The 15,507-nt window shown below is 54.1% G+C and overlaps 1 protein-coding gene across 1 annotated transcript in view; it reads right to left on the reverse strand.

The window, feature by feature from the left end:
- LOC144952032 (roundabout homolog 2-like) overlaps positions 1 to 12,651 on the reverse strand; it is a 41,761-nt gene extending 29,110 nt beyond the window's left edge. The window contains 7 exon segments of the mRNA XM_078882423.1: positions 599 to 723; positions 5,140 to 5,315; positions 5,496 to 5,551; positions 6,200 to 6,321; positions 7,578 to 7,744; positions 12,375 to 12,402; positions 12,405 to 12,651. Of these exon segments, the coding sequence (XP_078738549.1) occupies positions 599 to 723; positions 5,140 to 5,315; positions 5,496 to 5,551; positions 6,200 to 6,321; positions 7,578 to 7,744; positions 12,375 to 12,402; positions 12,405 to 12,651 (921 nt within the window).
- Positions 12,652 to 15,507: the final 2,856 nt, after the last annotated feature.

Raw genomic sequence — 15,507 nt, forward strand, 5'->3', positions numbered from 1 at the left:
GTGTATAGTGTAGTGTATAGTAGTGTATAGTGTAGTGTATAGTAGTGTATAGTGTAGTGTATAGTATAGTGGTTCATCACCTTTACTGCAGCATTGCACCCATTTGATTCTCCATCGTAAAAAAAACAATTATAATGTTAATTACAAATTAATTAATTACAAATTACAAAGTAGTTGTTGTACATAAGTGCCCGTACTTTTGCCTTTTCGATCATTATTTACCTTCTAAAGGAAATCTGCCCACGTCTCACACAGCCCCAGGTGAAGAACCAATTCCCGCTCACGGCCAACACCAGTGACGATTATCTGAGCTGGTCCTGGGCCTCCCCTAGGTCGACTCAGCCTCAAATAAGTAACCTGGTGCAGTGCTTGGTAAAGCATCGCCACTAAGGGAGACAAAGGCGGCCGGGCGTGGTGCTGGCCACCCACCCCCTCGTGTGCCGTGCCGGCCTTCATAGGTGCTCGCTAACAGCACTTGCCCCTACAGTCTGTTAAGGGTTAATGTCACCGCACCCCCCCCCTTCATCTCACCCCCAACACAATACACGAAGTGGTACAGCCCACGATGTATGTAGGACGCGAGGGAGGGGGGGGGCACCTTGTACTCCTGGATTATTCCATTGTGGTGTTCGGCCGGGGGGGGATCCCAGGACACGCGGACGCTCGTGACGTTGGCGCCGTCGGGCGTGGTGATGGACACGGCCTGGGGTGGCGCGCTGGGTGCTACAAAGACAAAGACAAAGATACCCCGTGTAAAAAAAATATATATAAATTATAATAGAAATAAAATAAAACACGACGTTTCATTATTTTACGTCGATTATTATTTATATTATTTTTGTATTTTTAATGTTTATTATTTATTTATTTTTACCAATGTCACTTTACCGAACAAAACCTAAGAGTGTGAATCCTTGCAGTCACGAAAGCTTCAAATCTAGAATACCCCGTGTAGCCTCAACAGACTGTTGGGGCAAGTGCTGTTAGCGAGTAGCAGCAGCCTATGAACACACAAAGACAAAGATCCCCCGTGTAGCCTCAACAGACTGTTGGGGCAAGTGCTGTTAGCGAGTAGCAGCAGCCTATGAACACACAAAGACAAAGATCCCCCGTGTAGCCTCAACAGACTGTTGGGGCAAGTGCTGTTAGCGAGTAGCAGCCTATGAACACACAAAGACCACTGCTCCCCACTATGTACACAGACACACGTACACACACACCACACACACCACACACACACACACACAAAGACAAAGGTCCACCGGAGAGCCTCTAGAAGACTTGGCACCTGTTAGTGCCGAAGTCGTTACTAATCGGCACGTTTTGCTTTAGGTGACGATCCTTTACCAAATTGGCCGTGGATCAGGTGGTGGTGGCGGGGAGTGGTGGTGCAGCGGTTAGCGCTACGCTGCGCTACAAACCCGGCGACCCGAGTTCGACTCCCCGCTCACGGCCAACACCGGTGACGATTATCTGAGCCGGTCCTGGGCCTCCCCTAGGTCGACTCAGCCTCAAATGAGTACCTGGTGCGCTGTGTAGTAAACATCGCCACTGGGAGAGACAAAGGCGGCCGGGCGTGGTGCTGGCCACCCCACCCCCTCGTGCGCCGTGCCGGCCTTCCTAGGTGCTGCTACTCGCAAACAGCACTTGCCCCTGCAGTCTGTTACAGGCTACACGGGGGATCTTTGTCTGTTGGTGGCGGGTTTAACGACGCATTTATATTTTACGTGGTCTCTAAAGCCGCACAAGAATATTGACTCCGCTCTCCGCTCGATCCCGGCGCTCTTACGGAAAACGGTGGCTAGGAGATGTTAACCACCTCGCCCGCTATATAGGAAGCCGTGGGTTCGATCCCGACCTTGATTTGCGGTGTGTGTCTGTCTCTCTCTCTCTCTCTAGCTCTCACTCCTCGTGGTCGCGCGGATTTATTTTTCTCCGGAGTCCTCCGTTTTTTTTTTTCCACCTCTCCAATTTTAGAACTCAACGTCGCGCGTTGAAGGCTGCGTTTGGCTGCTGCGAAACATTTCCAGGTGAGCGGCCATCGTTTGTGATGGGCAGGGTGGCTACAGAAAAAATATCTAAATAGCAGCTCAGCGGGGCCTCCTTACACCTGCTAACAATCAAAACACGTTCCTCCTGCGGAGGGAGCTGGTAGGAACGTTGGGTTGCTCGGTCAATGGCCTGCAGGGTCAACGGCGGCGTGGCGTATTCTGCAAATATGCCCGACTGTGAGGGCGGGCACAAGCCGGCGTGAGTAGGTTAAACGTTGAGTTTTATAAGGGCACCACGGGGTGACCAGCCCCTCCCCACCGAGCCCCACCCCCCACCCTCCCCACCCAGCCCCTCCCCACCCTCCCCTCCCCCCCAGCCCAACCCTCCCCACCCAGCCCCTTCTCCACCCTTCCCACCCAGCCCCTCCCTTCCCAGCCAGCCCCTCCCTGCACGACGGACGGATGGACACAATAATCCCCTGTGGGCTGATGTAACCAGGAGGTTCCTACCTCCTGGTAAAGAACCGGTGGCATCTACATCTGCAGAACATGAAGAGCCAGTGGCATCTACATCTGCAGAACGTGAAGAACCAGTGGCATCTACATCTGCAGAAAGTGAAGAACCAGTGGCATCTACATCTGCATAACGTGAAGAACCAGTGGCATCTACATCTGCAGAAAGTGAAGAACCAGTGGCATCTAGATCTGCAGAACGTGAAGAACCAGTGGCATCTACATTTGCAGAACGTGAAGAACCAGTGGCATCTACATCTGCAGAAAGTGAAGAACCAGTGGCATCTACATCTGCAGAACGTGAAGAACCAGTGGCATCTACATCTGCAGAACGTGAAGAACCAGTGGCATCTACATCTGCTGAACGTGAAGAACCAGTGACATCTACATCTCCAGAAAGTGAAGAATCAGTGGCATCTACATCTGCAGAACATTAAGAACCAGTGGCATCTACATCTGCAGAACGTGAAGAACCAGTGGCATCTACATCTGCAGAACATGAAAAACCAGTGACATCTACATCTCCAGAAAGTGAAAAACCAGTGGCATCTACATCTGCAGAACATGAAGAACCAGTGGCATCTACATCTGCAGAACGTGAAGAACCAGTGGCATCTACATCTGCAGAAGGTGAAGAACCAGTGGCTTCTACATCTGCAGAACGTGAAGAACCAGTGGCTTCTACATCTGCAGAACGTGAAAAACCAGTGGCATCTACATCTGCAGAACGTGAAAAACCAGTGGCATCTACATCTGCAGAACATGAAGAACCAGTGGCATCTACATCTGCAGAACGTGAAGAACCAGTGGCATCTACATCTGCAGAACATGAAGAACCAGTGATATCAACATCTGCAGAACGTGAAGAACCAGTGGCATCTACATCTGCAGAACATGAAGAACCAGTGGCATCTACATCTGCAGAACGTGAACAACCAGTGGCATCTACATCTGCAGAAGGTGAAGAACTAGTGGCATCTACATCTGCAGAAAATGAAGAACCAGTGGCATCTATATCTGCAGAACTAGAAGAACCAGTGGAATCTACATCTGCAGAACGCGAATAACCAGTGGCATCTACATCTACAGAACATGAAGAACCAGTGGCATCTACATCTGCAGAAGGTGAAGAACCAGTGGCTTCTACATCTGCAGACCGTGAAGAACCAGTGGCATCTACATCTGCAGAACGTGAAGAACCAGTGGCATCTACATCTGCAGAAGGTAAAGAACCAGTGGCTTCTACATCTGCAGACCGTGAAGAACCAGTGGCTTCTACATCTGCAGAACGTGAAGAACCAGTGGCATCTACATCTGCAGAACGTGAAAAACCAGTGGCATCTACATCTGCAGAACATGAAGAACCAGTGGCATCTACATCTGCAGAACGTGAAGAACCAGTGGCATCTACATCTGCAGAACATGAAGAACCAGTGATATCAACATCTGCAGAACGTGAAGAACCAGTGGCATCTACATCTGCAGAACATGAAGAACCAGTGGCATCTACATCTGCAGAACGTGAACAACCAGTGGCATCTACATCTGCAGAAGGTGAAGAACTAGTGGCATCTACATCTGCAGAAAATGAAGAACCAGTGGCATCTATATCTGCAGAACTAGAAGAACCAGTGGAATCTACATCTGCAGAACGCGAATAACCAGTGGCATCTACATCTACAGAACATGAAGAACCAGTGGCATCTACATCTGCAGAAGGTGAAGAACCAGTGGCTTCTACATCTGCAGACCGTGAAGAACCAGTGGCATCTACATCTGCAGAACGTGAAGAACCAGTAACATCTACATCTGCAGAACGTGAAGAACCAGTGGCATCTACATCTGCAGAAGGTAAAGAACCAGTGGCTTCTACATCTGCAGACCGTGAAGAACCAGTGGCATCTACATCTGCAGAACGTGAACAACCAGTGGCATCTACATCTGCAGAACATGAAGAACCAGTGGCATCTACATCTGCAGAACGTGAACAACCAGTGGCATCTACATCTGCAGAAGGTGAAGAACCAGTGGCTTCTACATCTGCAGACCGTGAAGAACCAGTGGCATCTACATCTGCAGAACATGAAGAACCAGTGCCATCTACATCTGCAGAACGTGAACAACCAGTGGCATCTAAATCTGCAGAACGTGAAGAACCAGTGGCATCTACATCTGCAGAACGTGAAGAACCAGTGGCATCTACATCTGCAGGTGAAGAACCAGTGGCATCTACATCTGTAAAACGTAAAGAACCAGTGGCATCTACATCTGCAGAAGGTGAAGAACCAGTGGCATCTAAATCTGCAGAACATGAAGAACCAGTGGCATCTACATCAGCACATGCAAAACCAGTGGTATCTATGTCTACAGGAGATTATACAACTTTTGAAGCCATTCCCCGTGTTTAGTATACACGCCGCACAACGCGTTTGGAATGGACAGGAGTAAAGTTAGGACTTACGAACAAATCGACTTACGAACAGCACCTCTGGAACCTAACTCGTTCGTATGTAGAGGAGTCGCCGCATTAAGGAAACCACCTCTAGCCCCTCCCCAACCCACCCCCCCCCGCATCACCCCGCCCCCACCCACCCCCCCCCACATCCCCCCCCACCCATCCCCCCCCCCCTCTCACCCTCCTCTGGGGTCCTCGCTTGCCGCGTCTCGCTGTCCGTGCCGAGGAGGTCGGCGAAAAACGGCCGCAGCTTCACCTCGTAGAGTGACCCCTTGCGGAGGGAGCTCAGCAGGGCCACCCGCTCGAGTGGGGAGCGCACCTCGACCACCTGCCAGGGCCCACCGCCACCACCACCGCCACCACCGCCACCACCGCCACCACCACCGCCACCACCGCCGCCACCACCGCCGCCACCGCCACCACCACCGCCACCAGCACCGCCACCACCGCCATCACCGCCACCACCGCCACCACCACCAGCACCGCCGACGCTACCACCGCCGCCGGACCCACCGGCACCGCCGCCGCCCGGTGGCGAGGCGAGGCGGTAGAGCAGGCGGTAGCCCTGCACGTACTGGGATGGGCGGTCAACCTGCAGGGAGAGGCGGTGGTGGTGATTGTGGGTGGGTGAGCGGGTGGGTGAGTGGGTGAGTGAGTAGATGGGTGAGTGGGTGAGTGGGTGGGTGGGTGGGTGAGTGAGTGAGTGAGTGGGTGAGTGGGTGGGTGAATGAGCGAGCGAGTGAGTGAGTGAGTGAGTGTGTTAGTGAGTGGGTGAGTGAGTGGGTGAGTGAGTGAGTGGATGACTGAGTGGGTGGATGAATGAGCGAGTGAGTGGGTGAGTGAGTGAGTGGGTGAGTGGCTGGTGAGTGAGTGAGTGGGTGAGTGAGTGAGTGAGTGAGTGAGTGAGTGAGTGAGTGAGTGAGTGAGTGAGTGGGTGAGTGACTGGTGGGTGAGTGACCGGTGGGTGAGTGAGTGAGTGAGTAAGTGAGTGAGTGAGTAGGTGAGTGGGTGAGTGAGTGAGTGAGTAGGTGAGTGGGTGAGTGAGTGAGTGAGTAAGTGACTGGTGGGTGAGTGAGTGGGTGAGTGAGTGAGTAAGTGACTGGTGGGTGAGTGAGTGAGTGAGTAAGTGACTGGTGGGTGAGTGAGTGGGTGAGTGAGTGAGTAAGTGACTGGTGGGTGAGTGAGTGGGTGAGTGGGTGAGTAGGTGAGTGGGTGAGTGAGTGAGTGGGTGAGTACTCACCGACCAGGTGAGCTGCAAGCTGCTTGAGGTGAGTGCGCTGGGTGGGTGGAGCCGTACGGCGACGTCCGAGAGCTCCCGCTGCACCTGGCGGTGGTCGGCGCCCAACGATGGTGGCGGCGCGTCTGGCCGTGATGACATCACCATCGACATCAACATCAACATCACCATCACCATCACCATCGACATTACCATCGACATCTCCATGGACATCTCCATCAACATCACCATCGACATCGCCATCAACATCTCCATCAACATCACCATCAACATCACCATCAACATCACCATCAACATCACCATCGACATCGCCATCAACATCACCATCAACATCGCCTTGGACATCTCCATCACCATCAACATCACCATCAACATCACCTGGCGGTGGTCGGCGCCCAGCGATGGTGGCGGCGCGTCTAGCCGTGATGACATCACCATCGACATCAACATCAACATCACCATCAACATCAACATCACCATCACCATCGACATTACCATCGACATCACCATCAACATCTCCATGGACATCTCCATCAACATCACCATCGACATCAACATCACCATCGACATCGCCATCAACATCACCATCAACATCGCCTTGGACATCTCCATCAACATCACCATCGACATCGCCATCAACATCACCATCAACATCGCCTTGGACATCTCCATCAACATCACCATCGACATCAACATCACCATCAACATCACCATCGACATCACCATCGACATCGCCATCAACATCAACATCGCCTTGGACATCACCATCAACATCACCATCAACATCACCATCACCATCGACATCACCATCAACATCACCATCTACATCGCCTTGGACATCACCATCAACACCACCATCAACATCACCATCACCATCGACATCACCATCAACATCACCATCTACATCGCCATCGACATCACCATCGACATTTCCACGGACATCTCCATCGACATCAACAATCACCACCGCTCATCAACACTGTATGCAAACCATCAGTCCCTCCGTCAGTCCATCAGTCTGTAGGTGCGTCGGTCCATCCATCATTCGTCCGTACCATCATTCGTCCGTACCATCATTCGTCCGTACCATCATTCGCCCATACCATCATTCGTCCATACCATCATTCATCTATACCATCATTCATCTATACCATCATTCGTCCATACCATCGTTTGTCAATAACATCATTCATCTGTACCATCACTCCGTCCTGTCACCTGCTCATAAACGCGCCCATACGTCCACGCGTTCCCTCCACCTGACAATCCTCTCGTCCACGTTGCCCCGGGGGCCAAACCGGCTCGCGCGTCGTCCGTCCGTGTGTCTCTGCGTCAGTGCGTGGGTCGTGACCCCCCCTCGCCCTCGGCTTCCGACTCTGACCTTGCGTCCGGACGGGTGCGGAGGGGGGGCTGGGGTCGCTGAGGCCGTGGGGGGCCGCTGCGCGCACCAGGAACATGTAGACGGTGTTGGGCCGCAGGGCGGTGATGGCGAGCGAGCTGCCCCGCACGCCCTCCGCCACCGTCTGCCACGTGTTGCTCACCGACTGGCTGGGGGGGGGGGGGGCACGGGGGGGGAGGGGGGGATGGAGAGTTAGAGACACGGGGAGAAAGAGACACGGGGAGTGAGAGACACGGGGAATGAGAGAACCGGGGAGTGAGAGACACGGGGAGTGAGAGACACGGAGACACGGGGAATGAGAGAACCGGGGAGTGAGAGACACGGGGAGTGAGAGACACGGAGACACGGGGAATGAGAGACACGGAGACACGGGGAATGAGAGAACCGGGGAGTGAGAGACACGGGGAGTGAGAGACACGGAGACACGGGGAATGAGAGACACGGAGAGTGAGAGACACGGGGAGTGAGAGACACGGGGAGTGAGAGACACGGGGAGTGAGAGACACGGGGAGTGAGAGACACGGGGAGTAAGAGACACGGGGAATGAGAGACACGGGGAGTGAGAGACACGGAGAGTGAGAGACACGGGGAGTGAGAGACACGGGGAGTGAGAGACACGGGGAGGGGAGTGAGAGACGCGGGGAGTGAGAGACACGGGGAGTGAGAGACACGGGGAGTGAGAGACACGGGGAGTGAGAGACGCGGGGAGTGAGAGACGCGGGGAGTGAGAGACACGTGGAGTGAGAGACGCGGGGAGTGAGAGACACGGGGAGTGAGAGACACGGGGAGTGAGAGACACGGGGAGTGAGAGACACGGGGGCACGGGGAGTGAGAGACACGGGGAGTGAGAGACACGGGGAGTGAGAGACACGGGGAGTGGGAGACACGGGGAGTGAGAGACACGTGGAGTGAGAGACACGGGGAGTGAGAGACACGGGGACACGTGGAGTGAGAGACACGGGGAGTGAGAGACACGGGGAGTGGGAGACACGGGGAGTGAGAGACACGGGGAGTGAGAGACACGGGGAGTGAGAGACACGGGGAGTGAGAGACACGGGGGCACGGGGAGTGAGAGACACGGGGAGTGAGAGACACGGGGAGTGGGAGACACGGGGAGTGAGAGACACGTGGAGTGAGAGACACGGGGAGTGAGTGACACGGGGAGTGAGAGACACGGGGAGTGAGAGACACGGGGGACACAGGGAGTGAGAGACACGGGGAGTGAGAGACACGGGGGACACGGGGAGTGAGAGACACGTGGAGTGAGAGACACGGGGAGTGAGAGACACGGGGAGTGAGAGACACGGGGAGTGGGAGACACGGGGAGTGAGAGACACGTGGAGTGAGAGACACGGGGAGTGAGAGACACGGGGAGTGAGAGACACGGGGAGTGAGAGACACGGGGAGTGAGAGACACGGGGAGTGAGAGACACGGGGAGTGAGAGACACGTGGAGTGAGAGACACGTGGAGTGAGAGACGCGGGGAGTGAGAGACACGGGGAGTGAGAGACACGGGGAGTGAGAGACACGGGGAGTGAGAGACACGGGGATTAAGTGACACGGGGAGTGAGTGACACGGGGAGTGAGAGACACGGGGAGTGAGAGACACGGGGAGTGAGAGACACGGGGAGTGAGAGACACGGGGAGTGAGAGACACGTGGAGTGAGAGACACGGGGAGTGAGAGACACGTGGAGTGAGAGACACGGGGAGTGAGAGACACGGGGAGTGAGAAACACGGGGAGTGAGAGACACGGGGAGTGAGAGACACGGGGAGTGAGTGACACGGGGAGTGAGAGACACGGGGAGTGAGAGACACGGGGAGTGAGAGACACGGGGAGTGAGAAACACGGGGAGTGAGAGACACGGGGAGTGAGAGACACGGGGAGTGGGAGACACGGGGAGTGAGAGACACGGGGAGTGAGAGACACGGGGAGTGAGAGACACGGGGAGTGAGAGACACGGGGAGTGAGAGACACGGGGAGTGAGAGACACGGGGAGTGGGAGACACGGGGAGTGAGAGACACGGGGAGTGAGAGACACGGGGAGTGAGAGACGCAGGGAGTGAGAGACACGGGGAGTGAGAGACACGTGGAGTGAGAGACACGGAGACACGGGGAGTGAGAGACACGGGGAGTGAGAGACACGGGGAGTGAGAGACACGGGGAGTGAGAGACACGTGGAGTGAGAGACACGGGGAGTGAGAGACACGGGGACATGGGGAGAAAGAGACACGTGGAGTGAGAGACACGGGAGTGAGAGACACGGGGGCACGGGGAGTGAGAGACACGTGGAGTGAGAGACACGGAGACACGGGGAGTGAGAGACACGTGGAGTGAGAGACACGTGGAGTGAGAGACACGGGGAGTGAGAGACACGGGGGGCAACGGGGAAGTGAGAGACACGTGGAGTGAGAGACACGGAGACACGGGGAGTGAGAGACACGTGGAGTGAGAGACACGGGGAGTGAGAGACACGTGGAGTGAGTGACACGTGGAGTGAGAGACACGGGGAGTGAGAGACACGTGGAGTGAGGAGACACGTGGAGTGAGAGACACGGGAGTGAGAGACACGTGGAGTGAGAGACACGGGGAGTGAGAGACACGGGGAGTGAGAGACACGTGGAGTGAGAGACACGTGGAGTGAGAGACACGTGGAGTGAGAGACACGGGGAGTGAGAGACACGGGACATGGGGAGGAAAGAGACACGTGGAAGTGAGAGACACGTGGAGTGAGAGACACGTGGAGTGAGAGACACGGGGAGTGAGAGACACGGGGAGTGAGAGACACGTGGAAGTAGAGAGACACGTGGAGTGAGAGACACGGGGAGTGAGAGACACGTGGAGTGAGAGACACGGGGACATGGGGAAGAAAGAGACACGTGGAAGTGAGAGACACGGAGACACGGGAAGTGAGAGACACGAAGACACGGGGAGTGAGAGACACGGGGAGTGAGAGACACGGAGACACGGGGAGTGAGAGACACGTGGAGTGAGAGACACGGGGAGTGAGAGACACGGGGAATGAGTGACACGTGGAGTGAGAGACACGGGGAGTGAGAGACACGGGGAGTGAGAGACACGTGGAGTGAGAGACACGTGGACGTGAGAGGACATGGGGACGTGTGGACACAAGGATACAGGGATGAGAGGACACACGCGTAACGAGCTCCCTTATAGGGTCACAGAGGACATGACCCACGCATAACGAGCTCCCTTATAGGGTCACAGAGGGCGTGACCCACACGTAACGAGCTCCCTTATAGGGTCACAGAGGGTGTGACCCAAGCATAACGAGCTCCCTTATAGGGTCACAGAGGGCATGACCCACGCGTAACGAGCTCCCTTATAGGGTCACAAAGGGCATGACCCACACGTAACGAGCTCCCTTATAGGGTCACAGAGGGCGTGACCCACACGTAACGAGCTCCCTTATAGGGTCACAGAGGGTGTGACCCACGCGTAACGAGCTCCCTTATAGGGTCACAGAGGGCGTGACCCACACGTAACGAGCTCCCTTATAGGGTCACAGAGGGTGTGACCCACGCGTAACGAGCTCCCTTATAGGGTCACAGAGGGCGTGACCCACACGTAACGAGCTCCCTTATAGGGTCACAGAGGGCGTGACCCACACGTAACGAGCTCCCTTATAGGGTCGCAGAGGGCATGACCCACGCGTAACGAGCTGCCTAATAGGGTCACAGAGGGCATGACCCACGCGTAACGAGCTCCCTTATAGGGTCACAGAGGGCATGACCCCACACATAATGACTTCGTGATATGGTCATAGTTTGGTGTGATCCACACGTAATAATTTCCTTGATCTGGTCACAGAGGATATGTCCCATGCATAATGAGCTTCCTTATATGGTCATAGTGGGTGTGATTTATGCATAATGAGCTTCCTTATATGGTCATAGTGGGTGTGATTTATGCATAATGAGCTTCCTTATATGGGTCATAGTGGGTGTGATTTATGCATAATGAGCTTCCTTATATGGTCATTAGTGGGTGTGATTTATGCATAATGAGCTTCCTTATATGGTCATTGTGGGTGTGATTTATGCAGAATGTGCTTCCTTATATGGTCCATAGTGGGTGTGATTTATGCATAATGAGCTTCCCTTATATGGTCATAGTGGGTGTGATTTATGCACAATGAGCTCTCTTATATGGTCAGAGGATGTGACCCACTCATAACGAGCTTTCTTTTAGGGTCACAGAGGGCATGACCCACTCCTAATGAGCTACCCATACGTACCGAGCTCCCTAATAGGATCGCGCCGGGGAGGTAGAGGGGAGGAGGGGTTGTAGGGCGGAGGAGGGAGGAGGGGGGAGGGGTGGGAGGAGAGGGGTAGGGGGGAGGAGAGAAGAGGAGGGAGGGGGTGGGAGGAGGGGGGGTAGGGGTGGGCGGAGGGGGAGGAGGGGGGAGGGGGTGGGAGGAGGGGGGGTAGGGGGGAGGAGGGGGGAGGGGTGGGAAAAGGGGGGGGTAGGGGGGAAGAGGGGAGGAGGGGGAAGGGGGTGGGAGGAGAGGGGGGTAGGGGGGAGGAGGGAGGAACGAGGAGGGGGGAGGGGGTGGGAGGAGGGGGAAGGGGGGAGGAGGGAGGAGGGGGGAGGGGTGGGAGGAGGGGGGGTAGGGGGAGGTGGAGGAGGGACGAGGGGGTGGAGGAGGCGGGGGTAGGGGGGAGGTGGGAGGAGGTGGGAGGGGGGGTGCTCGGGGGAGGAGGGGGAGGGGGTGGGAGGAGGGAGGGGAGGGGGGGGGGCGGCCATTGCCGTCGTCACCTGAACGCCTCGACGATGAACGTGGAGGGGGACCGGTGCCCGGCGCGGGTTGCCACGACAACTGCACCGTCGTCTTGGTGACGTTGAGCACCTGTGGCTGGGATGGGGGGCCCGGGGGGGGCCGGCCCCCTGGAATCGGCCTCCCGTAGCCCCCCGCTGTCCGCTGCACGCTCGCGGTTGTAGCCGACAGGAGCAGCGGTTTGCGAGCGCCTATTAAGGCAGCGACGGCACTCCTATCGCTACCCCTATAACTACCAGAGGTGTGGACTCGAGTCATGTGACTTGGACTCGAGTCAGACTCGAGTCATGAATTTGATGACTTGCGACTCGACTTGGACTTGCATAACAATGACTTTGTCCACCTATGAGATGTGGACTCGAGTCATGTGACTTGGACTCGAGTCAGACTCGAGTCATGAATTTGATGACTTGCGACTCGACTTGGACTTGCATAACAATGACTTTGTCCCACCTATGAGATGTGGACTCGAGTCATGTGACTTGGACTCGAGTCAGACTCGAGTCATGAATTTGATGACTTGCGACTCGACTTGGACTTGCATAACAATGACTTTGTCCCCACCTATGAGATGTGGACTCGAGTCATGTGACTTGGACTCGAGTCAGACTCGAGTCATGAATTTGATGACTTGCGACTCGACTTGGACTTGCATAACAATGACTTTGTCCCACCTATGAGATGTGGACTCGAGTCATGTGACTTGGACTCGAGTCAGACTCGAGTCATGAATTTGATGACTTGCGACTCGACTTGGACTTGCCATAACAATGACTTTGTCCCACCTATGAGATGTGGACTCGAGTCATGTGACTTGGACTCGAGTCAGACTCGAGTCATGAATTTGATGACTTGCGACTCGACTTGGACTTGCATAACAATGACTTTGTCCCACCTATGAGATGTGGACTCGAGTCATGTGACTTGGACTCGAGTCAGACTCGAGTCATGAATTTGATGACTTGCGACTCGACTTGGACTTGCATAACAATGACTTTGTCCCACCTATGAGATGTGGACTCGAGTCATGTGACTTGGACTCGAGTCAGACTCGAGTCATGAATTTGATGACTTGCGACTCGACTTGGACTTGCATAACAATGACTTTGTCCCACCTATGAGATGTGGACTCGAGTCATGTGACTTGGACTCGAGTCAGACTCGAGTCATGAATTTGATGACTTGCGACTCGACTTGGACTTGCATAACAATGACTTTGTCCCACCTATGAGATGTGACTCGAGTCATGTGACTTTGACTCGAGTCAGACTCGAGTCATGAATTTGATGACTTGCGACTCGACTTGACTTGCATAACAATGACTTTGTCCCACCTATGAGATGTGGACTCGAGTCATGTGACTTGGACTCGAGGTCAGACTCGAGTCATGATTTGATGACTTGCGACTCGACTTGGACTTGCATAACAATGACTTTGTCCCACCTATGAGATGTGGACTCGAGTCATGTGACTTGGACTCGAGTCAGACTCGAGTCATGAATTTGATGACTTGCGACTCGACTTGGACTTGCATAACAATGACTTTGTCCCACCTATGAGATGTGGACTCGAGTCATGTGACTTGGACTCGAGTCAGACTCGAGTCATGAATTTGATGACTTGCGACTCGACTTGGACTTGCATAACAATGACTTTGTCCCACCTATGAGATGTGGACTCGAGTCATGTGACTTGGACTCGAGTCAGACTCGAGTCATGAATTTGATGACTTGCGACTCGACTTGGACTTGCATAACAATGACTTTGTCCCACCTATGAGATGTGGACTCGAGTCATGTGACTTGGACTCGAGTCAGACTCGAGTCATGAATTTGATGACTTGCGACTCGACTTGGACTTGCATAACAATGACTTTGTCCCACCTATGAGATGTGGACTCGAGTCATGTGACTTGGACTCGAGTCAGACTCGAGTCATGAATTTGATGACTTGCGACTCGACTTGGACTTGCATAACAATGACTTTGTCCCACCTATGAGATGTGGACTCGAGTCATGTGACTTGGACTCGAGTCAGACTCGAGTCATGAATTGATGACTTGCGACTCGACTTGGACTTGCATAACAATGACTTTGTCCCACCTATGAGATGTGGACTCGAGTCATGTGACTTGGACTCGAGTCAGACTCGAGTCATGAATTTGATGACTTGCGACTCGACTTGGACTTGCATAACAATGACTTTGTCCCACCTATGAGATGTGGACTCGAGTCATGTGACTTGGACTCGAGTCAGACTCGAGTCATGAATTTGATGACTTGCGACTCGACTTGGACTTGCATAACAATGACTTTTGTCCCACCTATGAGATTGTGGACTCGAGTCATGTGACTTGGACTCGAGTCAGACTCGAGTCATGAATTTGATGACTTGCGACTCGACTTGGACTTGCATAACAATGACTTTGTCCCACCTATGAGATGTGGACTCGAGTCATGTGACTTGGACTCGAGTCAGACTCTGAGTCATGAATTTGATGACTTGCGACTCGACTTGGACTTGCATAACAATGACTTTGTCCCACCTATGAGATGTGGACTCGAGTCATGTGACTTGGACTCGAGTCAGACTCGAGTCAGAATTTGATGACTTGCGACTCGACTTGGACTTGCATAAACAATGACTTTGTCCCCACCTATGAGATGTGGACTCGAGTCATGTGACTTGGACTCGAGTCAGACATCGAGTCATGAATTTGATGACTTGCGACTCGACTTGGACTTGCATAACAATGACTTTGTCCCACCTATGATAACTACCCCCTATAACTACACCACTACCCCTATCATTACCCCTATCACCACCCCTATCACCACCCCTATCGCTACCCCGATTCACCATCACTACCACTGCCCCTACACTACCCCCTATCACCAAACCACCTACCACTACCCCTATCACCACCCCTATCGCTACCCCGATCACCATCACTACCACTGCCCCTACCACTACCCCATCCACTACCCCTACCACTACCCTATCACTACCCCTATCACTACCCCTATCACTACCCTATCACTCACCCTATCACTACCCCCTATAACTACCCTAAACTACCCTATCACTACCCCTATCACTACCTATCACTACCCC

The sequence above is a fragment of the Lampetra fluviatilis genome, chromosome 65, assembly GCF_964198595.1.
Source record: "Lampetra fluviatilis chromosome 65, kcLamFluv1.1, whole genome shotgun sequence".
Classification (NCBI taxonomy): domain Eukaryota; kingdom Metazoa; phylum Chordata; class Hyperoartia; order Petromyzontiformes; family Petromyzontidae; genus Lampetra; species Lampetra fluviatilis.